The sequence below is a fragment of the Myotis yumanensis genome, unplaced genomic scaffold, assembly GCF_028538775.1.
Source record: "Myotis yumanensis isolate MYYU_CA2020_CCGP unplaced genomic scaffold, mMyoYum1.0.hap1 SCAF_9, whole genome shotgun sequence".
Classification (NCBI taxonomy): Eukaryota; Metazoa; Chordata; class Mammalia; order Chiroptera; family Vespertilionidae; genus Myotis; species Myotis yumanensis.
In genome coordinates this window covers 79,677,111-79,703,927 of record NW_027223760.1, presented here as the reverse complement: position 1 = coordinate 79,703,927, position 26,817 = coordinate 79,677,111, and the positions used below count along the sequence as shown (strand labels likewise).

Genomic DNA, 26,817 nt, shown 5'->3' with positions numbered 1-26,817 from the left:
AAATAATAGAAAAGGGGAAGGAAGAGGCTAAGAGGAGCCAGCAAGGTAACAAAGTAATAAAAAGAGCTATTTTCAGGCAAAACGATGAAAGATTATTGCTTGCCATTCTGTCTTCTACATGTTTACGGTCCTATTTTGCTAGAATTCTTTATTTGACTATTTCTTCGCTGCCTTGTACGTTTTTGAACTGGCCTAGGGTCACGGAGGAAATGCAATACCTTTCCCCTGAGAGTTATTGATTTAACTCCAGTTGAAGTTTGTGCATTGAATAGACATCATCCCCAGTCTGAGCAGCTATTGTTATTGGTCAGTGTGTATGTCGTGTATATGGGTTTTTTTAATTTAAATTATTTATCGTTTAAAATATTACATGTGTCTCCTTTTTCCCCCATTGACCTCTCCCCAGCCACTCCCACTCCCCAGCACATGCCCTCACCTCCCTGCTGTCTGTGTCCATTGGTTATGCTTATATACATGCGTACAAGTCCTATGGTTGATCTCTTACCCTCCCCTGCCTTCCCTCTGAGGTTGGACGGTCTATTCGATGCTTCTATGACTCTGGCTCTATTTTTGCTTATCAGTTTACATTGCTCATTATATTCCACAAATGAGTGAGATCATGTGGTATTTATCTTTCTCCAACCGGCTTGTTTCACTTAGCATAATGCTCTCCAGGTCCATCCATGCTGTTGCAAATGGTAAGAACTCCTTTTTTACAGCAGCATAGTATTCCATTGTGTAGATGTACCACAGGTTTTTAATTCACACATCTGCTGATGGGCACTTAGGCTGTATCTAAATCTTAGCTATGGTGAATTGTGCTGCTATGAACATAGGGGTGCATATATCCTTTCTGTTTGATGTTTCTGATTTCTTGGGATATATTCCTAGAAGTTGGATCACTGGGTCAAATGCAAGTTCCATTTCCAGTTTTTTGAGGAAACGCCATACTGTCTTCCATAGTGGCTGCACCAGTCTGCATTCCCACCAGCAGTGCACGAGGGTTTCTTTTTCTCCACATCCTCTCCAGCACTTGTCATTTGTTGATTTGTTGATGATAGCCAGTCTGACAGGTGTGAGATGGTACCTCATTGTCGTTTTGATTTGCATCTCTTGGATGATTAGTGACTTTGAGCATGTTTTCATATGTCTCTTGGCCTTCCTATGTCATCTTTCAAAAAGTGCCTATGTAGGTCCTTTGCCCATTTTTTGATTGGATTGTTTATCTTTCTTTTGTTGATTTGTATGAGTTCCCTATAAATGTTGGAGATTAAGCCCTTATCAGTGATAACATTGGCAAATATGCTCTCCCATGCAGTTGGCTCTCTGGTTGTTTTGTTGCTAAACTTGGAGTAATTTATTACATAGCTATAGATAACTGGTATACTTGATATTTGGGGTGTTCATTTGGAGGGGGGATTATTGGTGTTCCCTATACATCATATTATGAATTTAGCCTTGGGTTTTTGTATTTGGCGTTTCCAATGCTTAAACTCCTTGCCTGGCTCCCTCTTACTAACCTTACAGGACTCACATTAGATCATTTCTGTTTTTCTTTTTGTTTTTGCTTAATCACTTCGCCTTTTTTTTTTACCCAGGTCCCCAACACCCTCCCCTCTGACAGCTGTCAGTCTGTTCTCTGTACCAATGAGTCTGTTTCTCTTCTGTTTTTTAGTTTATTTTGTTCATTAGATTCCACACATAAGTGGAATCATATGGTATTTGTCTTTCTCTCCCTGGCTTATTTCACTTAGCATAATAATGATGGTAATGATGGTATTTTTCATATCTTTTTCCATCAGCACTTGGCTGCAGGTTCCTCTAAGTGACTCTGTACTCTTTGAAAATAATCCATTTAGTTCTAACTCAGTTAAGAGTATTAGAGAAGGGAATACTCTGTGCAAATTGTCCACAGGCACTGCTGGGCCAGGAGGGCTCAAATGTAAACAGTGAAATAAAGGCACCAAAAAGATTCCCTGTCATCGGGAAATTGGCAGAACCAGACGAATGTGTGATAGATGCAATTACTCTATCTCTCACTAAGATGTCTTTGAAAAAAAATAAAATATAAGTTGCTTGTCGAAACTAAGGCTTAAAACATCCCCAAATCCAAAGGATTTGTTTCTACTAAATATTCATTAAAAACGAGAACCAGTGGACTTTCTCAATGCATAGAAATACACACACAGAGTACTAGTATATAAAAATATTGCACCAAAACAGTATACACATGGCCATTAGGACATGAAAACAATTTTATGTCACTGATAAAATCAGAAGGAATTTTGAAGCAAAATTGACTTCATTTTGACTTAATAATCATCAAGTTTCTGATGCTCTTTACAGACTTGGAACATTTCTCCTGATAAATAGTAAGTCCTCCCACACATGTACATTTAAGGCACATTTAAGACGAGTTTCCTGAGAACATAAATGCTCAAGAGGCCTAAGCAGCAATTGATGAGGGAGATCTTAATTTGCATACTTCCTGCCTTAAATGCCTGAACGATCTTGGGTATAATGTTGCGTGAGTAAGGCGTTTAGTGTTTAATATGATATGACTTAAACATTCTTTTTGCTAGGGTCTATAAAACCATCGCTATTAGGGGCTGTTACTTCTCATTTTTATCAACCAAATTCACTAAGGAAGGAAAATATGTGGAGGCTTCCACTTGTCAGCTCTAATCTTTTTCATTGGCTGGTAATAAAATGCCCTCCTCTGACACCTGGGACAGTCCACTTGGAAAGGGACACTCGGTGATCCACCCTGAACCAGTGCAGGGCTTCTACTTGTCAACTTGCCTCTCTCGCTGACCTCCCATCCTCCCAACAGCCCTGTTGAGGTCCATAGGGGAATAATCTAGAGCCATAGGAGATGCTGAACCTGAGACACTGGCAAAGCCACATCTTCCCTGATTTTGCACAGCGAGGAGTATTAAAACCTCACCGTAACACCTCACCATGACACCATCAGGGAAGTCTAAAATGTGTCACCAGGAAAACACAGATTTGCGTTACTTCAAGGTTTGTCAAATAACCAGGAAAAACCTATGCAGCTGACTGACTGACCTTCCTGGGCTCTCTGGCTGCGGAATGCAAATCCGCCTTCTTCCTGGCTGTGATTCAGCACCGGGCGCTGTCCACTCCTGCGGAAATCCTGATGGGGAGGATTCCAGGGCTGGTTGGGGCATCCTCTCCCAGCCAGGAGAATACGAGGGACATGGACACTCCACTTCCAAAGACAGGTGTCTGACCATGGCCTCCCCTGTCCTCCTCCCTCAACATCTCGTCTTCCCCACTGTGGAGCTAAGAATCGTATCTCAGAAACCCACCCCTGGCTGAGCATGGGGCTGCATGGAGAATGGACCCCACTTCTAATGTGTCAGGTCCGAACCATGGAGCTTTACTGCATTAGTAGAGCCAGATATAAAAGTCAGATCCCCTGATTCCTAGAGGAAAATCTTTGCCAGGCACCCAGCAACTTCCTGTGAAAGCCCAGTCCCTACCCACTGTACCAGACACGGGGTGGTCCCTATGCACATGACTGAGGAGGTGGGAGAGCGGTGTGGGGCGCGTCGCATTGTTCTTTCAACTTTTCACACCTTTTATGTTTGAAAGTTCTTACGGAACACAGCTCGTAAGTTCTGCCCACGTCTCACAAGCCACCTACCTGTTTATTCACTAACTCAGCTCAACACATCTTATGCGTTTCACCCATTCTGTTTGCTTTTCCCAACTCTGTAGCAGAACTGAATATTCTTAGTTCCTACAGCAAACACATAAACAGACAAACCTAGGGGGAAACAATAAGATTAAAAAATACACACACACAGAGAAAACATTTTATTATAGTGGCAGGAGAAATGGAAACCAAAACAGAGAGTAGCTGAGTCACCGCATTTGGGGGAATTTTGAGCAGAATGTGGTGGGTGCCTCCTGCTGAGGGGTGAGGATGAAGTGCCAATCCCTGGCATCTCGTCTTCAGTATTGAAAACCCATGCCCCCTTCAGAGGAACTTAAAGAGTCCTTCTTTAATGTTCTTTTAGAATTAAAAATAAAGCTAATATCTCAAAGCCAATCACATCAAAGCAATCATAGCATTGGATGCAATTTTTCAAGTGGCATATGGCCCAGCCTCCTGCTCACTTCCTCTCCCATGAGGCTCCTCACCTTGGCTCCTACAGAGAATTGGAATCTCAGGCTGTTGGGGAAGGAAAAGCCACACTTCTGTCTCATTAAAGATTTGAAAATCTATATTTTTAAAATTTTATTTTTCATTTGCAGGTGAATATCAGGGGGTCACTTTATAAAGTATGTGATTAAAATTTTGTCTTTATTGTGTGTTTTCCCGATTACAAAGTAATACGTTTACGATAAAAATTCAATGCAAATTCCTATAAGGAAACTCCCCGAAGGGCACATGGAGGCGATGACATTACGATAAACTGCTTCCTGTAGCCAGACACCGAGGTTTCCTGTCAGCCAAGGCAAAAAGGGAACACTGGCTTTCAGAGTGTTTATCCAAACTAGGATTCCCAGGTGAAATACAGGACACCCAGTTCAATTTGAATTTCTGAAGTAAAGGTATATCCCAAACACTTCCTGAGATATACTTATACTACAAATTATTCCTTGTGTACCTGAAATTAAAAATTTTGCATATTCACTTCTTTTAGTTGTGCTAAAATACACATAACATCAAACTATTTTAACAAATTTTAAATGTACAATTAAGTATATTTACATTATCATGGGACAAAACTCTAGAACTCTTTCGTCTTACAAAACTAACCCTTTACTGAAAAAACATCAACTCTCCTTTCCCCCTCTGGCACTCATCTTTCTACTTCCTGTTTCTATGAGTTTGACAACTCTAAAAGCTTCACAGGAGTGGAATCATACAGTATTTATCTTTTTGTGAAACTGGCTTATCTCACTTAGAATAATGTCCTTAAGCTTCGTCCATGTTGCCACATGTGTCAGAACTTCCTTTTTTAAGGCTGAATAGTATTCCATTGTGTGTCTACACCGCATTTTGTTTCTTTTTAAAAAATATTTTATTGATTTTTACAGAGAGGAAGGGAGAGGGATAGAGAGTTAGAAACATCGATGAGAGAGAAACACCGATCAGCTGCCTCCTGCACACCTCCTACTGGGGATGTGCCCGCAACCAAGGTACATGCCCTTGACCGGAATCGAACCTGGGACACTTGAGTCCACAGGCCAACGCTCTGTCCACTGAGCCAAACCGGTTATGACCACATTTTGTTTCTTGAAACCCAAATTTAGCAGGATATTTATGTGCTACATCTGGCAACCCTATTCTGAAACATCAGTCTAGGTCAGTGATGGCGAACCTATGACACTCGTGTCAGAGGTGACACGCAAACTCATTTTTTTGGGTTGATTTTTCTTTGTTAAATGGCATTTAAATATATAAAATAAATATCAAAAATATAAGTCTTTGTTTTACTATGGTTGCAAATATCAAAAAATTTCTATATGTGACACGGCACCAGAGTTAAGTTAGGGTTTTTCAAAATGCTGACACGCCGAGCTCAAAAGGTTCGCCATCACTGGTCTAGGTAATCTTTCTCTAGAAATTAGAGCAGAAGGGCGTTCATTCCCAAGGACATGTATCACAGAAACACGAAGGGGACACAGCCGAGAGCACTCTCTTCTCCGAGTTCGCACAAGCCATAGAAATGTGGTCAGTGAATCCTAATTCTGTCAGCACGGTGTCAGGAGTCCTTGAACTCATCGTTGAGCACATGTGCACCTTGTGGGAAAGGAACCATAAGTAGATTCTCAAAGGTGCCTGACACCCCCAAGGAGGGCAGGAGGCACCCTCTTCTTGACTGAGGGCATAGCTTTGAACTCAAGGAGGCATTTTTGCTGGGGGCTTAGGTCTTATTACTTTCCAGGCAGTCGATTTCCTGAATGTCTAAACTCAAATATGGAGAAAATCTCAGCAAGTTTATAAGAGTAGGAAGTGTACCCATCTGCTGAAACATCCCTTTCAAGTGAGGGATGAGTCAGCGCTGCCATGCGCTCTGTATCTTTCCCAGCCGCTGACGGGGAGCGAGTTCAGGAGGGATGCGAATCTTTGTGAATGTCCTGATGCTGGTTAAAGTTAAGAGGCAAATGCCTTAAATGCCCAAGTCCCTTAAAGAGAGGGATTAAGAGACAGAGTGAGAGACAGCAATGCCTAAGCAATGAATAACCTTACTACTTGTAGAAAACAAATGACCATTTTGATGATCACCCCTTTATTTTTTCTTTAGAAATCCTTCTTCAATTTACCCACAGCACTTACCGATGAGCTTGACTGGCCCCAACTTTCTGGTGCTACTGGATTTCTGAACGCCAATAGCGGGTATGTATGTTTACAAACCTTCAAATATTTCAGTGTATCTATATAAAAATAGAGCAGAAGATGGGGCTTTCTTCTAAGATGTTGCGATGTGAATTATTAGGAATGGCTTCTAGAATATGAGTGACACACAACAAACCCGCCCCTGACCTAGTCCACCACCCAGTGGGATGTAATGCGAATTCTATTAATCAGTGCAGGCGAGAAGGGAGTATTCCCACCGAGGGGGCTGTAGAGTTGACCTCTGACAGAAAATATTCAACACATGGCTAAAGTTTTCTGAGTCAAGGGACCAAGAACTTTACTTCATTATTTACCTGCATAAATTAATATTCATAAAATTAATAGACAGGGTTCAAGGTTCTGGAATCATGCTGACATCAATGCTCTAGATAAGAAGGTACAGATAATGCGTGGACAGTCTGAGTGGCATGAACCACTTTGCTATGTGCGATTGGGTGTTGACTCGGGGCCTGGGAACAGCCATTCATAGCTTACACACCCCATTTGTATTCAATGGAGGACATTGCATATTGTGAATAATTTATTTGGTTATATCTTTACTCATTTATTTTAAAAATAGTTAAGTACTTGCTACCTAATCGGGTGCAGATGGTATAAATGTCTTAAAGTTTAATAAGGCTTGTCCCATCTCTGTAGTCAAATCTCATTCAAGTAGGACATATGAGATAAAAGTATAAGTAACAAGAATACAAGATAAATGTGCCAAAACACAACTCTGTGAATCTTTACATCCTTTGACACATTAACAGAATCTGTTCTCTTGACTCTCTGGTTTCAGAGAAATCAAACAGCAATAACCCTTAAAATCATGTGTTTTGCTTTGTTTTCTCCCACTGTGATTCAGAAAGCAATTGAGTTGGTCGAAGACAAAAGAAAAAGAAAAAACCCTATATGAGGTGGTTAGCTTGGGAGCAAGAAACCTGGCATTAGGAAGGAAATGATGAGAAGCCAAAAATATATTTTTAAGATTGAAAACCGTGCTTTGTGTTCAGATCACCTCCAAAAGCAATTAACTCACAGGAAAATCCTATTTAAGTTAAAGAAGCCACGGCCCAGAAGGATAGGAAACAATACCCAAACTTCAGGAAGAGAGGACTTCTCCTTTAAAAGCGCTATCTACCATCCCCCGGAGTTGGTGTGGCAGGTTAGGAGGTAAACTGCATTTACAGGCACAGGGGTCTGGTCTGTGTGGACTTAGGTGGGACGTGTAGCATCCCTGGGCCTCGTGTACATGGTGCAGTTGAGTTGCACCTGGTCTCTGAAGTTCTCGCCAGTGTGCAAGCTTAGCAGTTATAGAACAACATGATGTTCAAGTTGGCATCCTACTTTAGGATGCTTCTTGATTTAGAATCCTTGGAGGAAACTCCTGGGGAGAGATGTCTCGCTTCTCCCCAGGAAATATGCTTTTCCCCACCCCTTGGCTAGCTGTGCCTGAGACAATACATGCCATTTTATGGGTCGGAGCTAGAAAAGGTCTAGGAGCCATGTCTCCTTAGGGCCAGGGTTACTGTGCTCTGAGAGTGGAGCTCATGCCTGGTAAGCCCCGCCCTGTGGGATATTGGGTGCTTGACCAGCTGTCAGTTGCAGTGGTACTCCATTAATGTCCTATAGGTGTACTCTTTCCTCCAAACAAACTCCAGAGAGGGAGACAGGTGACTCCAAATCCTTAACAAAAATAACCACATTTGTGGTTGTTCAAATCGCCTCCTTCTGAAAGTGGAGCCAGGAGCCGTTCCAATCAGTGGAGTTCTACAGGCCAGGGCTAAATGATAAAGAGGTTCCTTAAATGTGGGGAGCAGAGGGGGCTGGGAGGAGAAATAGGGCAACACTCGTAGATCAAGGAAGGAAGGAAGGAAGGAAGGGAGGGAGGGAGGGAGGAGAAAGAAGCTGATGTTACCCATCAGAAGTTACGAAAGCCAAAACAACCAAAAGCAATTACCAAGTTACCATATCCAGCTGGAGAGCCTAGAGTGAGACGAGGGAGTCCACATAAGTGGGTGTGAATTAGATGGAATTGTCTAGAGTACAATTTGCTCCCTCTGCCTCTGCATTAAATTTGCTATCTGGGCCAGAAACATAGCAAACGCTTAGAAGGAAATGGACAAAGCCATTGTCACAAGTGTCTCAGTACTGCCGTCCAAGGACATTTAAACACACATCTTGATGAGAGGTGTCCTAGAATCTGACAGTCAGAGGTCACCTATTCTCTCTGACCCAATAGACATCACATGAGAGAACAGTTTTGAAGAGCAGCGTATGACTGCAAACCAAGACACTTGGGGCATTAAACATAGAAAATGGGAGAGAAGGGATTTGCCGCTAAGATTTGCTAACCTAATTTCATGGTTTTTTTAAAAAAGACATGTAAGTACTAAACACTAATGAGCTTAATAACCTTATTAAATCCATTATTCAAAAATTACATGTGCTATAATTGCCCATGATTAGCTGTCCTATAATTATACTTTGCAAAACAAATAATTAGCATTGGCCTTTTGCAGATGGGTGAGGCTGATTGGAGAGGATATAGTCTACATTAGTGATTCTCCAAGTGTGGTCCATGGACCCCTGGGGGGTGTCTAAGGAGGTCCACAAGGTAAAAACTATTCTCACAACAATATTAAGACAGTATTGGCCTTTTGCACTACCAATGGTGCAAAAGCAATGGCGGGTAAAATCGCTGCCATCTGAGCATGGGTCAAAGCAGTAGCACCCAACTATATTAGGAGTCCTATGGTCTCCACCTGCACACACTCCTGGTTTAATAGGGCGGGGGAGATATTCCTTTCAAAACGTTGCCTATGAAGCAGAAAAAAGTCACTAATTCTATTAAAATAAGTGCAGGTCTTATTAATAATCTCAGCTCATGAGCCCTAGCCAGTTTGGCTCAGTGGATAGAACGTTGGCCTGCGGACCAAAGGGTCCCGGGTTCAATTCTGGTCAAGGGCATGTACCTTAGTTGCAGGCTCCATCCCCAGTAGGGGGCGTGCAGGACGCAGATGATCGATATTTCTCTCTCATCGATGTTTCTAACTCTCTATCCCTCTCCCATCCTCCCTGTAAAAATCAATAATATATATATATATATATATATATATATATATATATATATATATATTTTAAAATCTCATCTCATGAAATGGGAAGGCTGCATGAAGCACTTTTGCTGCAAATAAAATGTGATGATTGTCTTAAGGTCAAGCACCTGCGTGTTGACTTGCGAGCAGAATCAGTAAGTTTTTCATGGAACACCTTTTTTATTGGAAAAAAAAAAAAAAGCTTGGAAAGCAAACTATGGTTACTCAGTCTTGGATACAGCAGATATTTTATCCAAAATGAATCAGATGAACGTGTCACTTCGAGGAAAACAAACAACAGCATTGACTGCTAATCAGCACATTTGAGCTTTCAAAGAAAAATGTGGAAAAACGGAGTAAGCAGCTGAAACTAATAACACCCACCCCGAATTGGCAAATTTACTCAGCTGGTGAGACGGTTTGCAGCCGGGAAGGGCAGACCTCCCCTGGAAAGGTTAAAAACCAGGGATCTGGGCAGGAAAGTTTGCCAGACCTGAGCCCAGAGGGTCGGAGGGAGACCGCATGGCAGACAGCCGCGTCTCTTGGGACAGACACAGACCCTGACCGGGGTAAGGAGTTCCGCGGGTTTGCTGGCGCCAGGAGATTTGAGATTTGGATTTTGTGATTGCGGAGAACTGAGACTAAAGGGGGCATCCTGAGGAACTGACCGGACCATGCAGTGCCCATAAGAGAGGAGCGTTTCCCAGATCATGCAGTGCTGGTAAGAGAGGAGCATTTCCCAGACCGCAGATCCAAGCAACAGCAGCCCCCTGACCACCGCAGCCTCCTGATCACCACAGCCTCCTGATCACCACACCCTCTGTCTGTGGAACAGCAGCTGTACGTGAAGCCTCCCCCCACCAGCCAGAAGAGCCAACACAGCTGTGAACAACACCCACCAGAGGAGCTGAGGCCAACTGGAAAGCAGCTGCTACCGCAACCGTCTGAGCAGCAACCACAACCCAAGGAGCCCCTGCCACCCAGGGAGCAGCCACTGAACATCTCAACATCTACATATGTCAGCGAGATCAAACATGGGTAGGCAAAGAAACCCCCAAAGGAAAGAAAAGGAGGACTCGCCAGAAAAGAAGCTAAGTGAGACAGAGATATGCAACATGACGGAAAAAGAATTCAGAATAAGGTTCCTAGAGTACATGCACCAGATGTTCAAGAAGCAAGAAGAAACAGATGAAAAACTCAACTACTTATGCAAGAAGCTAGAAGAAACAGATGAAAAAATCAACAACTTAAGTAAGTCCCAAGAAGAAATGAAGAGTGACATAGCTTCAATAAAAAACTCCATTGAAAGTATCAACAGTAGACTGGGAGAAGCGGAGGACCGAATTAGTGAATTAGAAGACAAGGAAGCAAAACATACTCAAACTGTACGGCAAATGGAGAAAAAAATTAAAAGACAGGAGGAGAGCCTAAGGGAGCTTTGGGACAACATGAAACGAAACAACATACGAATAATAGGGGTGCCAGAACAACAGAAAGATGAACATGGATTAGAAAACCTATTCGAAGAAATAATATCAGAAAACTTCCCTGAGGTGGGGAAGAAAAAAGTCACACAAGCCCAGAGAGTCCCAAACAAGGTGAACCCAAAAAGACCCACACCAAGACACATCATAATTACCATGGCAAATGTTCAGGATAAAGAGAGAATCTTACAGGCTGCAAGAGAGAGACGGAAAGTAACATACAAGGGATCTCCCATTAGATTATCAAATGATTTCTCAACAGAAACACATTAGGCCAGAAAAGAATGGACGGAAATCTACAAAGTGATGCAAAGCAAAGGACTGAATCCAAGAATACTCTATCCAGCAAGGCTATCATTCAAAATTGAAGGGGAAATAAGAAGCTTCACAGACAAAAAAGGGCTAAGGGAGTTTATCACCACCAAGCCAGCCATGCAAGAAATGCTAAAGGGACTGGTGTAAAAAGAAGAAATATCAAGCTCAGAAAGAAAACAGCCACACACACACACAAAAAAAGAAATGGCTACAAACAAGTACCTTTCAATAATAACTTTAAATGTAAATGGACTAAATGCTCCAACCAAAAGACATCGAGTGGCTGAATGGATAAAAAAACATGACCCTTACATCTGCTGTCTACAAGAGACCCACCTCATTAGAAGGGACTCACACAGACTGAAAGTGAAGGGATGGAAAAATATCTTTCACGCAAATGGAAAGGAAAAGAAAGCTGGGGTAGCAATACTTATATCTGACAAAATACATCTCAAAGTGAAGGCCATAACCAGAGATAAGGAAGGCCACTTCATAATACTAAAGGGATCAATACAACAAGAAGATATAACCCTGGTAAACATATATGCACCCAATGCAGGAGCACCCACATACATAAGAAAACTTCTGGAAGATATCAGGGGAGAGATCGACAACAATACAATCATAGTAGGGGACTTTAATACACCACTGACATCACTGGATAAATCCGCTAGACAAAAACTCAGCAAAGAAACAGCAATCCTAAATGACTCACTAGATCAGATGGACTTAATTGACATCTTCAGAACACTTCACCCCACAGCTGCGGAATATACATTCCTCTCAGGTGCTCATGGGACATATTCAAAAATAGACCACATATTGGGTCACAAGCAAAGTCTCCACAAATTCAAGAAGATTGAAATCATAAAAAGCTTCTTCGCAGACCACGATGGCATAATGTTAGAAATAAACTACAGTAAAAACAACCCAAAATACTCAAACACTTGGAAGCTGAATAGCATGTTATTAAATATTGATTGGGTTACCGATGACATCAAAGAAGAAATTAAAAACATCCTGGACACTAATGACAATGAAAACACAACAATCCAAAACCTCTGGGACACAATGAAAGCAGTCCTGAGAGGAAAGTTTATAGCTCTACAGGCCTATCTCAAAAAACAAGAAAAAATGGTAGTCAATCATCTAACTCTACAACTCAAAGAATTAGAAAGAGAGCAACAAGAAAACCCCAGAGTGAGCAGAAGGAAGGAGATAATAAAGATTAGAGCAGAAATCAATGAAATAGAGACCAAAAAAACAATACAGAAAATCAATGAAGCCAAGAGCTGGTTCTTTGAAAGGATAAACAAGATTGACAAACCCCTAGCCAGGCTCACCAAGAAGCAAAGAGAGAGGTCCCAAATAAACCAAATCAGAAATGATAGAGGCGAAATAACAACAGACCCCACAGAAATACAAATAATTGTTAAACAATACTACGGGCAACTCTACTCCAACAAACTAGACAACCTGGAGGAAATGGACAAATTCCTAGAAAAATACAACATTCCAAAACTCAATCAGGAAGAATCTAAAAACCTCAATAGGCCAATAACTATGGAAGAAATTGAAGCAGTCATCAGAAAGCTTCCAGCAAACAAAAGCCCAGGGCCAGACGGCTTCACAGGGGAGTTCTACCAAACATTCAAGGAAGAACTAAAACCTACCCTCCTCAGACTACTACAAAAAAATTCAAGAGGAAGGAACGCTTCCAAGCTCATTCTATGAAGCCAGCATCACCCTAATATCAAAACCAGGTAAAGACATCACAATGAAAGAGAATTACAGGCCAATATCCCTCATGAACATAGATGCCAGAATCCTCAACAAAATCTTAGCAAATCGGATCCAGCAGTACATCAGAAGGATCATACACCATGACCAAGTAGGATTTATCCCAGAGATGCAAGGATGGTACAACATCCGTAAATCAATAAATGTGATACATCACATAAACAAATTGAAAGAAAAAAACCACATGGTCATATCAATTGATGCAGAAAAAGCATTCGACAAAATCCAACACCCATTTTTGATAAAAACTCTCAGAAAGGTGGGAATAGAAGGATCATACCTCAACATAATAAAAGCCATATATGACAGGCCCACAGCCAACATCATACTCAATGGACAAAAACTAACACCATTTCCCCTAAGAACAGGAACAAGACAGGGATGCCCACTCTCACCACTCCTGTTCAACACAGTACTGGAAGTATTAGCCATTGCAATTAGGCAAGAAGAAGAAATAAAAGGCATCCAAATTGGAAAAGAGGAAGTAAAACTGTCCTTATTTGCAGATGACATGATATTATACATACAAAACCCTAGAGACTCCATCAAAAAGCTACTAGACTTAATACATGAATTTGGCAATGTAGCAGGATACAAAATTAACCCCAAGAAATCTGAGGCATTTCTATACACCAATAGTGAACTTTCAGAAAGGGAGATCAGAAAAACAATCCCATTTACCATCGCACCAAAAAAATTAAGATACCTAGGAATAAACTTAACTAAAGAGGTTAAAGACCTCTACTCAGAAAACTACAGGACGTTGAAAAAAGAGATAGAGGAAGACATAAACAGATGGAAGAACATACCATGTTCTTGGATTGGTAGAATCAACATCATTAAAATGTCCATACTACCCAAAGCAATCTATACATTCAACGCACTTCCCATTAAAATACCAATGGCCTTCTTCAAAGATCTAGAACGAACTCTCCAAAAATTCATCTGGAATAAAAAAAGACCCCGAATAGCTGCAACGATCCTGAGAAAGAACAAAGTAGGTGGGATCTCAATGCCAGATATCAAGCTGTATTACAAAGCCACTGTTCTCAAAACTGCCTGGTACTGGCACAAGAACAGACATATAGATCAGTGGAATAGAATAGAGAGTCCAGAAATTAGCCCGAACCAATATGCTCAATTAATTTTTGACAAAGGAGGCATGAACATACAATGGAGCCAAGATAGTCTCTTCAATAAATGGTGTTGGGAAAATTGGACAGACATATGCAAGAAAATGAAACTAGACCACCAACTTACACCATACACAAGAATAAACTCAAAATGGATAAAGGACTTAAATGTACGACAGGAAACCATAAAAATTCTAGAAGAATACAAAGGCAACAAAATCTCAGACATATGCCAAAACAATTTCTTCACTGATACAGCTCCTAGGGCAGTTGAAACTAAAGAGAAAATGAACAAATGGGACTACATCAAAATAAAAAGCTTCTGCACAGCAAAAGAAACCATCAACAAAACAACAAGAAAACCCACCTCTTGGGAAAACATATTTGCCAACGTCATATCTGATAAGGGCTTAATCTCCAAAATTTATAGGGAACTCATACAACTTAACAAAAAGAAGACAAACAATCCAATCAAAAAATGGGCAAAGGATCTAAATAGACACCTTTCAAAAGAGGACATTCAGAAAGCCAAGAGACATATGAAAACATGCTCAAAGTCACTAATCATCCGAGAGATGCAAATCAAAACAACAATGAGGTACCATCTCACACCTGTCAGAATGGCCATCATCAACAAATCAACAAACGACAAGTGCTGGAGAGGATGTGGAGAAAAAGGAACACTTGTGCACTGCTGGTGGGAATGCAGACTGGTGCAGCCACTATGGAAGGCAGTATGGAGGTTCCTCAAAAAATTGGAAATGGAACTCCCATTTGACCCTGTGATCCCACTTCTAGGAATATATCCCAAGAAACCAGAAACACCAATCAGAAAGGATATATGCACCCCTATGTTCATAGCAGCACAATTCACCATAGCTAAGATCTGGAAACAGCCTAAGTGCCCATCAGTAGATGAATGGATTAGAAAACTGTGGTACATCTACACGATGGAATACTATGCTGCTGTTAAAAAGAAGGAACTCTTACCATTTGCAACAGCATGGATGGAACTGGAGAGCATTAAGTGAAACAAGCCAGTCAATGAAGGAAAAATACCACATGATCTCATTCTTTCATGGATAATTAAGACCATTACAAACTTTTGAACAATAATAAATACAGTGGCAGAGCTGCCTCAAACCGATTGTCGGACTTCAGTGGTAAGGCCAGGGAGGGTTGGGGGACAGGAGGGAGGGGAGTAAGAGATCAACCGAAGGACTTGTATGCATCCATATAACCATAACTAATGGACATAAGACACTGGGGGGTAAGGGAGGGCAGGGGCTTGTCAAGGGTGGGGGGGAAAAAAGGACACATATGTAATACCCTTTGTAATGCTTTAAGCAATAAAAAAAAAAAAAAGTTAATGAAGTTGAAAAAAAAAAAAAAAGAAAAATGTGAATTTTGGAAAACTTGGCTCTTCTGTGGCCTCGACAGCTTCCGAGGATTCCAAGGCCTTGCTAATGAGGCAGGCGGTGCTGGCAACGGACGTGGGTTTTAATGTCGTGTCATAAATGCATCAGCATCTGGCGTGCCTGCATCACTCCACGAGCCAGCGTTTCTCCACAACCCGTGTGCGATGCATAGAATCCTGCATGAGAACCAACCCACTCGGAGCACAAGGTAGACCAGCACACGTCCATGCAACCAGGGGCAGAGAGTTCACGGATATCATTTCTGATTCCACAATACAGCTAGTTAGTCTCTAAGAAACTACCATTTGACAAGTTTTGGTATAACATCCAAGCAGCTTATCCAAAGTTCTATAAAGAGGACATTAAAAAGCTACTCCCTCTCCCAACAACGTGTGTGTTTAAGACCAGGTTCCTTCCCAGGCTTCCACCAAAACAACCGATCACAGCCGACGGGCCGCCTGCTGGTGGGCTTCTGTTCACACAGACGTTGGAGATTTGAAAAATGGTAAAATGATCCCAACCTTCTCACTCACTGGGGGTACGCATTGGAAAACATTTTTACAGGGGGAAAATGTTATTTATGTTAACATGTAATGGATATCATTATTTTAAAAATTAAATGTTCCTTTCGTTTTCTAAGTTTTAATTTCGAATATATAAATATTGACAGCTGTAGCTCTCATAAACAGACGCTCTCTGGGTTTCTCAGCCATTTTAAGAGTGTAAAGCAGACTGAGAGCCAAAAATAGAGAACTGCTGTTCCAGGGAGTGGGCGAGAGAAAGACTGAGGACAGAGACTGGGGACCCGGCACGGAGAGGCTCGGGGAGAGAAGATGAGGAAGAACAGCCCTCGCAGTGGAAAGAAACCTGGACGTTTGGTGTCCTGGAGGCCAAGGGAGGAGCGTGTTTCCAAAGAAGACAGGACTTCAGCCAAATGCTGCTCGAGGCAGAGGAGGCGGGAGCTGAGCGGGGCCCTGGTGCGTGGACAGTGATGCAGGCGGCTCTCAGGGACGTCTCAGTGGGCGGAGATGGAGCCTGATGGGAGAGAAGAGGTTCGGGAGGCGGCGAAGTAAATGCAGCTGAGCATCAACAACTCAAGAAATGTTACTTTTAGCCCTGGCCGGCGTGGCTCAGTTGGTTGGGTGTCATCCATGCACTGAAAGGTTGCCGGTTCGATTCCTGGTCAGGGCACACGCCCAGGTTGAAGGCTCAATCCCTGGTAGGGGGCGTGCAGGAGGCAGCCAACCAATATTTGTCTCTCACATCAATGTTTCTCTCTCCTCTCCCTTCCTCTCTCTCTCTAAAAATCAATATACTAGTCTTTAAAAAAAATAAGTTTTACTATCAAAAGGAGCAGAGAAGTGGGGTGATAGCTGCTGGGGAACAAAAGATCAGGGAGACATCTTTAGACAGGAAAGCCTGCAGCATGCCTAGTGGTAGGAAGATGCAAAAGAGAGAGGGTAGTGGGCGAAGGGAGGAACATGGCTGCAGAGAAGACAAGAAGGGATGGTGCAGGAGGTGTCGCTGCCCTGGGGCACGGAGGACCAGCCGGGCACTGTGGCTCCGGCCCAGAGGACTCTCCCCGCCGTATACTGACAGTCTCTCCATTGTGATGACTCCCTGTTGACTCTACTTATTTTTAAATTTTCCTTTTTTTAAATGTTTTTACTCAAATCATGAATATATTTGCATTTTAATAAATGACTCAGGTACATAAAGTAAAAAGCTGGAACCCTCCCCCAATTTCACCCCTTTTCCCAGAAGAAAGCTCTGTCCTCAATTTCGTGTGACTTCACCCAGAGCCTGGGTGATTGCATGCAGATATTTGCACGTAACGAAATCAATGCTTAGCTGGAATCCTGCCACAAGTGACATCACACTGTGCATAAGCACACCATAAACCACTGCTTCGCCCCAGCAACTCCTCCCGGAGCACTTTGCATTCCTGTGCGATTCTGTGTGGCCTCTCACAGTACAGGTTGCTGCCTTCTCCTGTTGACGGACAGTCCCCTTAGTTCCAGTCCTCACTCTTCTCAATACGCCGCCGTGAGCAGGCTGTAGCGCTCTCTGTGCATGCTGTGGGGATTTCTTGTGAGGGATATCATTTTGCCATCTAAACTGGCCAAAGTACATACAAGACCTCCACATTTCCCTGGCAGAAGTCTTGTAACCTCCTGATCCTGGGATTCTGGGCCATCTCCAACGGCAATGCCCAAATCCAGGTCACAGAGAACACTCGGCCGTACTCTTCAAACCCTGTCTGTGAAACACTAGTCCCACGAGATGGTAAAGGGCATTAAACACATTTTAAAGGAGATTCCTCGGTCAAATATTTTTTCTAACTGCTGTTTAAATAAAGGAAAACAAGTTTATTCCCTGTGGGGCTTAGCAGAGCCTTTATAAGCCAAAGTCCTTTGTGGATCTCCAAGATATTATGTGAAATATTTCCTAAACTTATTTGACCACAGAACGAGATATAATCTGTTTTAGGATAAAGGTACCCCTCAAGAAACTCATGGTTCAGAGCCTCCTTTGGAAATGCTGTTTAGATTATCAACACCGTCTTCTGTGCGAAGTGGGCTTTGCAGATTTAGATGTAGCCACAGCCGTCAAGTCTCTGCTTTATCACAGGGGAGTGTTTACCCTGAGACAGGGACCTAGAACCAGATCTGAGGCTGAGAAAAGCCAGGCTGGAAAGAGCTACAACTGCTCCGAGCTCAGAGCCGGAATCTTAGCGGGAGGTTCCCAGGTTGGAAGCCTATCTGAGAGGCTCATGAATTATTGAACACAACGCCAAGGAAGTCTGTCCCTGTGTACTACTTTGCTGCTCCAAATTCAAAATCCGTCACGCTGTCTTGATCATCTTTTCATGTCTGAACTCCCAGAACTTCCTCTGCAGCCGTCGTCCCCTGCACACACCCTTGCATAATTAGCCTTTGCCAATCTCCCTGAATACACAGCAAATCGTCTTCTGACTGCTTCTCTCTCCCTGAGGCTGAAACCACGGTTGTTCTGTGCTGCAGTGACCTAGCGGTTCCACGGGGCCCTGGGATGTGGCTCTGGGACTGGAAGGAACGTTTAAAGGTCTTTAATCCATCCCCAGGCTGGCCTGACCTCCACCCACACCAGAAAGTGAACTCTCTACCCTTTCCTTAACACTTCCTCGTAGAGGTCCCCGGAGAAAGCCTGTCTGGTCTCGGTGTTATCCAGTTTTACCCTAACCACTCCCCTGCCCTAACCCTTCACAGCAAATATCACCATTTTCCTCTCTCTGGCCCTGCTGCTAGCCTTCTGAGCCCCTGTCAGTTCTGTGACGGATTCCCTGAGATTCAACTTCACAGCACCTCAGAATTTAAACCCAAACTAGCTGTGCCCCTGGCCTCAGAAAAGTCACCAGCACCTGGTACATCACTGTCCCTTGAACAACATCCCACTTGGTTTGCCCCAAAACCTCCAACCTGCTAAGCCTCTGGGAAGCTACTGAGTTGCCTCTCTCCAAGTAGGTTCTGCTGTGAGTCAACGTAGGAGGAGATCATGTTTTCTGTTCCAAGTCAGCCACTTTCATTTGTCTGCTTTACTCTCGAGGCTCATCCTTGATTTTATTCTTTTTTTATTTTGTCTTTCTTTCCGTCATAGTGACATGGAAGGGGAGTGGGATTAGATGTCTCTCAGATAAAGTGGTTTTTGGTGTTACCTGAGCCCATGTTGGGAAAAGCAACTAAGCAACTCGTAGACACGGTGTCTGAGACTTACCTATTTTGAATTTTATTCTTAAAAAGCAAAATCTGACCTGCGTGTCCTCACATGAAAGGCTGTACTTCTGGGCCCCACAGTGGATGGAGCTGATAAAATCCAGGATTTAGTCGGAATACTAGTACTTGCAATTCCACTCCCTGTGCTGACGTCACCAGCACCTTAGTCATCGGGGGAGGTGTGAGGACGAGAACTTTCTATACTCCTCATCTGCACCCCTCAGATTACAGACTGAAGCCATCACCTCGCCTACTAGCCCATGGGACTGGGCTTTGAAGCACAACAGAGGAAAAAGAGAGAAACAAAAAAAAAAAAATCAGACTGGGACCCTGAGTTCAACTAAGGATAGGGGAGCAAGCGGAGGGCGATTCAAAACCAGAAAGGTGGTCACAGTAGGCCTTCCTGTGCACATGGTTTATCCTGTTAATTCAAGGTCAGCTGACCCTGTCTACAGGTAATGTTCTATTAAGCAATCTTCTCAATTTGTAGGCATCTCAAAATATTGTGTTAGAAGCTTCTCAAAATATTGTATCGATCCCTCTATCTTCTCCTGAGCACTCCCTGACAAATTCAATTCCTAGAATTTACAGGAGAGATTATGTACTTGAGGTGGAGATAAAAAGAAAATAGTGTCTTTGATTATATGAAATACTTTCTAGTGCCTCATACAAAACCTTAATCCTAACATTTTAGATGCTGTTTCTGATCAGAATGTTCATTCACCTGTGGTAAAGATTTCTATGTTCTTGTAATAAGAAGATACGGTGCAACTAACCGTATCCATAATTCAGTATCCACACTATTTACTCTCCATGAGCAGGGCATGAGCAAAACAATATTTCAGTCCATAAATTTTGTTTTTAGAATTATCAAAAATACAGGTATGGTAACAATTATTTTCCCAAAGGAAAATAGCCCCTCTTTATTGACCGTGAAATTATTTTAGTATTGAATTCGGATCTGATGTCCCTTTCCCCCCTTTTTTTTTCATACTAGAATAAAATAAGCAAGGCAGAGGTCATAAACAATGCAGTTTGTAGAGTTCAGGCTTCTGGGTAATGAAGCAGACTTCTCTCCCCTGGGAAGCCCATCTATAATGGCGGCAAATGAGTTTGTCCACAAGGACAAAGAGCCACAACCTGTTGGGAGCCAGAAAGCAGAAGGCCAGTGGTCCCTGACTGCACCCACTAGGCACGGGCATCCTAAGCTGGCAGGAGGGAATGGGGAGAAGCAACCCGCTTACATGGCAGGACCTCTAGAAGACTTGGGAACCCGCTACCTATGGTAGCGCCAGAAGTGGGGGTGCTGCTACACACAGAAGTATTGGTTGAAAGGTTGCAGCTAGAACCTCAGATCTCTTCCCAACTCCACCCGGGGTGGGGCGGGGGGGCGGAGAAGCCCTCACTGGATCTGGGATAAGCCTAGGGGTTTCTTCTCTGGAGAGGCTGAGATGAAGGGCTTCTGGACTGGGAGCCACTGGACATGAGTCGGGAGAGGGACACCCTAGTAAATCACATGCATGCTGACCGCTGAGGCCCACACACCTCCCAACCCAGAGTGTGGGCAACCTGGCTGGACAGGAAGATCCTTTCCTGAGGAATCTGCACACCCAAGAGGAAAGCCCCCAAAAAACACGGACAGCAGAGGCTCCCCGAGAAAGGCCCGGCCAGCCGCTGGTGAGGACCAGAGCAGCAAGCCCCACCCAGGGGCTCTCTTTCCAACCAGCTTTTCGTTTCCAACCAGTTTCCACTTTTAACTCTAAGCCAACAAACAACCCAAGACCATAGATATCTGAGGGAAACCCTGAATGTGAAAGACAGTACAAAAGCAAAGAGAAAAATCAACCTTAAGGAAACAGACTATAACTTTGTATACTAGCAATTTAAAAAACAACAACACTAGTTAATATACTACTTATAAAAAGTAACTAAAAATTAATATCTTCAAAAAGATGAGCTATTTCAATGATGTAACAAGAACATTATGCTAAATTTAAAGAAACACTCAAAGGACAAAAAAGATCCCTTGGAAATTACACTAAGATGATTTTCCTAGAATGAGAACATTGAGACTATCACCCAGAAAATAGAGCAAAAGACAAAGATATGGGAGATGGGGCAGAAAAAAAACTAGGAAAATTAGAGACCAGTCTAGGTGACTCTATATCCTAATAAGAGGGATTCTAAGAAAAAAAAGGAAGAAGAAAACAGCGATGAAGTAATCGAAGAACACCTCTCAGAACTGAGTGACATGAATTTCCAGGTTGAAAGTGTCTCACACTGTGAACGAAAATAGAGCCATCCCAGCCTGTCACCGTGGCATTTTAGAACACTAGGAATGAGATGCTGCCGCAGATTCTCAAAGGATCAAGGAGCAGAACAGCTCAGACAACAGCACCAGGAGACCAGGCGCCAATGGATCCCTTCAAACATCTGAGGGAAAGTGCTTTTTCCCTAGAATTCTGTAACCCTCTACCTGGTTGTCTATCTATACTAATAAAAGGGTAATATGCTAATTAGACCGGACATCTTCTGGATGTCCTTCTGAATAAAGCTATGGTAGCAGGGGCCAAGGCAGAGATGGTTAGGGGCAATCAGGCCAGCAGCGGGGAGCAGTTAGGGAGCGATCAGGCCAGCAGGGGGGAGCAGTTAGGGGGTGATCAGGCTGGCAGGCAGAGGTGGTTAGGGGCAATCAGGCAGGCAGGCAGGCAAGCAGTTAGGAGCCAGCAGTCCCAGATTACAAGAGGGATGTCCAACTGCTGGCAGTCGGACATCCCCGAGGGGTCCGGGGATTGGAGAGGGTGCAGACCAGCCTGAGGGACCCCCTTCCCATGCACAGATTTTGTGCACTGAGCTTCTAGTCATTATATAACAAGGCGCTACCAACGTTAGTGGCTTATAACAACAATTATTTTTATTACATCTCCCCATGTGGGTGTCAGGGGTGATCAAGTACTTATGAGTTTAATTACTATTCATTAGTTTATACCTGGTCTGTTTCAAGAAGGAGTTTAGGAAGCCTATAACACTATAGAGAATATAACATTAAATTGCATTTAAATTAAAGCGTGGCAAAAGAACATAGAAAAATCAAAGATGGGACAAAGAGGAACCAAGAAAATGATTTAAAGTAGGTGTAATTATAGCCTGATGCTGGTCACACATTTGTCTCTAAACTCTGTGTCCATTGATTTTAGATTCAGCTACAGGTAACAGAGAGACTCAACATAGGGCAGTTTAAATAAGATAATACATGAGTTTATTTCTCTCAAACATGAAAGTTCGGGGATGTGCAATCCAGGTCATGTATGGGAGCTCAAGTTCACTGCTCCTTGGGGTCCAGGGTCCTTCCAGCTCACCCCCTACCTTCCCAGGGTAGAATTTACCCCTACAGCCTAAAATGGCAGCATTCCTATTCTGGGCAGCAGAATGACTAAACAGGACAAAGAAAGAGCAAGGAAACCTGCCAATTGTGTCCTAAGAAATATTAGAATCCCCAGAAACTGCTGCTAAACATTTCCACCTCCACCTCATTGCCCAGAACTTAGTGGAGTGGCCACACCTAGTTGCAAGGGCAGCTGGGAAAGCAGACATCGTTCTGGGCAGACCTGTGTCCTACTAAAATGTCCATGAAAACGGACAAAGGGGAGACATGGATCTGAAAGACAAGAGTGTCTGCCACAGCTTCATAGCAACTGAGAGAAGAAAGGGAACATGGCCAAGTTTAAAATGCAGAGATGATAAAGACAGCCAATTGTTCGAGAGACTTAGAGCAGCTTTGGGTAAAAAGGTTACAAAGGTCTCCGTAAGAAAAAAAGCTCAATCTTTCCACGTCCATGAAATTGTTTATAGGACTGTTTCCTGTGACAACTTAGGCAGTGACGGTTTAGAGAAAAACACAGCGACAGAGATGTGATTGTCTGAGTTCATTCTCACCCCATTTTAAAAACTCAAAATAAAAACGTGTGTTTGTACTTGATCATGTGAATGTCCCAGCATTAAGATACATGTATGTGTTTGTTTCAGAATTAAAGAAAACTCTATCTACCTTCACTTACGGAAGAGGAACCGCTGCAATCACCGGGACTACCAGAATATTTCAAAAAACGGTAGGTGGCCACACTCGGCCTTCACCCGTGTGCGCTGACTGACGGGTTTTATTTCACAAGCACCAAAAGCTGAGAATTAGTGACAAGGCCACGGGATGAAACGAACATCTCCCTTTCTGACAGAGGGGCCTGGGGCTTAGAGCCTTTTCCCTGCAGCGAAAGGAACAAGATGCAGTTAAGATATAGACGAAGGGGCAGACAGATACCAAACAAAACGAGATGCAGTCAAGACAGACAGTCACCCAACAGCAACGCTCCAGAGAGGCCCGGGTGCAGGGCGTCTGAGGCTCAGGAGGCAAGACCTCACTGAGCATCAGCAGGACAAGAACTAAGCACCATCAAGGTCATTGCAAAGACTCTGCCCTCCCCTCTGGTGCAAAGGCTGCCACCTTTTAACTGGGTGGGAGTTTGACGAAAAACAGCTTAGTGTTTGTGGCTGAAACCCCCAAAGCCATTAAGCAAAGGAACGTGTCCTCAGAACGATGGGGGGACTCGCAGTCTCCGCCAGCTCCCCCTGTGTCCCAGCACATCCTTAGATGGACGGCTTCCCCCTGTGTGGTCCTCACCTCCCGCCTCAGCCCCAGGTCAGTCCACTGCCACAAGGCTCAGTGAAACTCCTCACTGATAAGCCATGGCCTGGCCAGAGCCTAAGGAGTTGCCAAGGAATGTCTTGTGACACCAGGATGCAGAGATGGCAGACCCAGTGCCCAGGGAAGATGTTACTCATCAACCGTGGCTCTCTGGTGGGCTCCACCCAGATCCCGTCTCACAGCTCTCATGGCGCGCAGCTCTGACCATCGTCATCCGCAGAGCAGACTTGGCACATGAAGGGGAACCTACTTACCATCCCTGTGCCATCTCTAAGTAACAACAGTGGTAAGGAATGTTCCAAGCAGTACAACGTCTAATGGAACACATGACCTACAAATAATTTCTTACATATTCTACACGGAATAAGTGTTCCATTCCAAGAACCACGTCGTAGCATTACCATTAATAAAATGATAGCTGATCGTTATTGCTCTCTTGCCACGTGCTAAGAACACTCTCTGTATAATATTTCAGCTAATCCTTTCAACAAGCGATAAGGCAAGGATTGTTCTATTTCTTCAGGATGAGGACAACCGCTGATTGGAATAGCTCTGGGGAGCGGCGAGGGAGGGAGAACTACCGTGCACACGTGGCAGGCAGCACTCGACCCAGTAGTCAGTGTGATAAGATCTATTTCTCAGAATTGAGGGAGTATAATGACCTCCACACTGTTATCATTGAGGACACAGAGGCCCGGGGGGGGGGGGGGGGGGGGGCCAGGAACCCTGTCCCAGAACACAGAGAGAGCAAGGGGCGAGAGCTGGGGTTTGTCGCCAGGCTGTCTCTCCCTGCACTCAGACCCCAGCAGTGGTCTCTGATTGGAGAGTCCGGCTACCGAGCGATGGGCCTCGCCTCTCCGGGTGTGAACACAGCCCACAGCCAGTCTGTGTGAGTCATCACAGGCACAGCGACTGTCAGCCCCGTGCTGCATTTTCTCTTTTGCTTTTTAAACCATCCCAATGCCGCCCAAGGCCCCTGCCCATGGAGACCGTAAAAAACAACGAACACACGCCCATGTGAGATATTACACAGCCCTGCAAAAGGATGCTTGAAAGTTCACGTGTTTTTGTTTAGAAAGACATAACACTGCCAAAAGAAAAACCAGGATGTAAAATTGGATTGAATATTTATTTACTACTGCATTTTTTTAAATGAAAGAGAAAAACAGCTGGACACAGATAGGTAGAAAATACACCAAAATTGTTGTGTTTCATAAATTATGGGTGATTGCTTTTTTTTATTTTTCTATTTCCCAAATATTTTATTTTTCTATACCAAATAACAAAACAAAAAATAGACAGAAACTGAGTCTAGGAACAGTAAAGGGCCTGCTAAGCCCATAGCTGAGGGAATCGAGTTAAGGACAAAAAAGAGCAATAGGTTCTACCCAGACGCAGGCTCCGTGTGCCCGGGACACAGCTTTGCTCACCCCCAGACCCCTCCATCCCCCCCACCCCCTCACCCTGAGCACAGCGCTCCTTTAGGAAACCCAAACGGCGAGGTAAGACCGCAGAGAGCACTCGGCACACCCCAGCAGGCCTTCTCCCTCCGTGGTCAGCCACCGTCACAGCCTCCTTGAAGGTGCAGATTGTGGAGAGGAAGGGGGAAGGAGTGGGCAGAGAGCCTAATCGGGGAAACACACGCGTGTTCACACGTGGTCCCAACCCGTGGCTCCCGGCGGGCTCCTGTCTGATGAACAGATCCCCGGAGGTCAGGAGAGACTGTTTCCTTTCTTCGTATTTGCAGTCCTTCGAGGTGCAGAGTGGAGACGTCTAGTGTCACTTCCTTGCGGTGCTACGGTGGGGCCTTGACTTACGAGTTTAATTCGTTCCGTGACGGAGCTCGTAACTCAAATTACTCGTATGTCAAATCAAAAAGTGAACGAGTGAGACACGTGATGCTGGGCTGATGTTGTGGCGTTCACTGTGACGTTCGCTGCGCCAACTGGCGGTGGGGTATCTGAAGCTGGCTCGTAACCTGAATTTTAGCTCGCAACTCAAAGCAAAAAATCGGCCGAGAGACGTATCTCGAAAAACTCATTAGTCAGGACACTCGTAAGTCAAGGCCCCACTGTACTTGACTATTGTTGTATGGATGTAATTCTAAGAGGACTTTTTTTTTTTTCCAGTTTCTCCGAGTTACTCATTATTTAATGCTCGGGTTTCTTCTCCAGCCCCTCGGCCTGGTTTCGGGGCTCCTCCTCACTATGGATTTTCTTTCTTTCATCCCCGCGCCAAGCGATTTCCATTACTCCCCAAGGCTTTCCGTGGCTATAGGGAGAGTCGGCTCTCTGTAGCCTGCGTCTTTATGGCTATACTTAGTTTTCATTACCAGGGAGAAAGGCGGGAGGGAAGGAAGAGTTGAGTGGAATATGAAAGTGTTTCTGGAAAGTCATGCAGTCAGAAGTGAAGAGACAGCTCTTATTTTAGTCTTGATGTTTAGGCACGAGATCCCAACAAGGTCTGTAGGTATCTCTACCAGGAACCGCTGCCGGTGGTTAGAGAGCATTTAAAAATGTCAGATGTCGAAGTCACCTTTCCTCTGGGCGCCAGTTCTCTGGCCGGGGCTCGGGCACAGCAAGGCCCCTGCTCAGTCCTTACAACCAGCAAAGCAGGGGGTTCTTACAGCTTCCAGGGCACCAAAGCGGCCGGTGGATGGGTGGGAGGCGGCCCTGACACTAACCAGGCAGCCAGGAGCCTCTGGAAGTGAGAGACGCGCACCTCTGCCTGGAGAAGGGGCAG

At 43.9% G+C, this 26,817-nt stretch overlaps 1 protein-coding gene across 1 annotated transcript in view; it reads left to right on the top strand.

Annotated features, from left to right (window-relative positions):
- AOAH (acyloxyacyl hydrolase) overlaps window positions 1-26,817 on the top strand; it is a 103,867-nt gene that overhangs the window by 51,385 nt on the left and 25,665 nt on the right. The window contains exons 12-13 of the mRNA XM_070425221.1: window positions 6,285-6,376; window positions 23,403-23,485. Of these exons, the coding sequence (XP_070281322.1) occupies window positions 6,285-6,376; window positions 23,403-23,485 (175 nt within the window). The remainder of the gene's footprint in view (window positions 1-6,284; window positions 6,377-23,402; window positions 23,486-26,817) is intronic.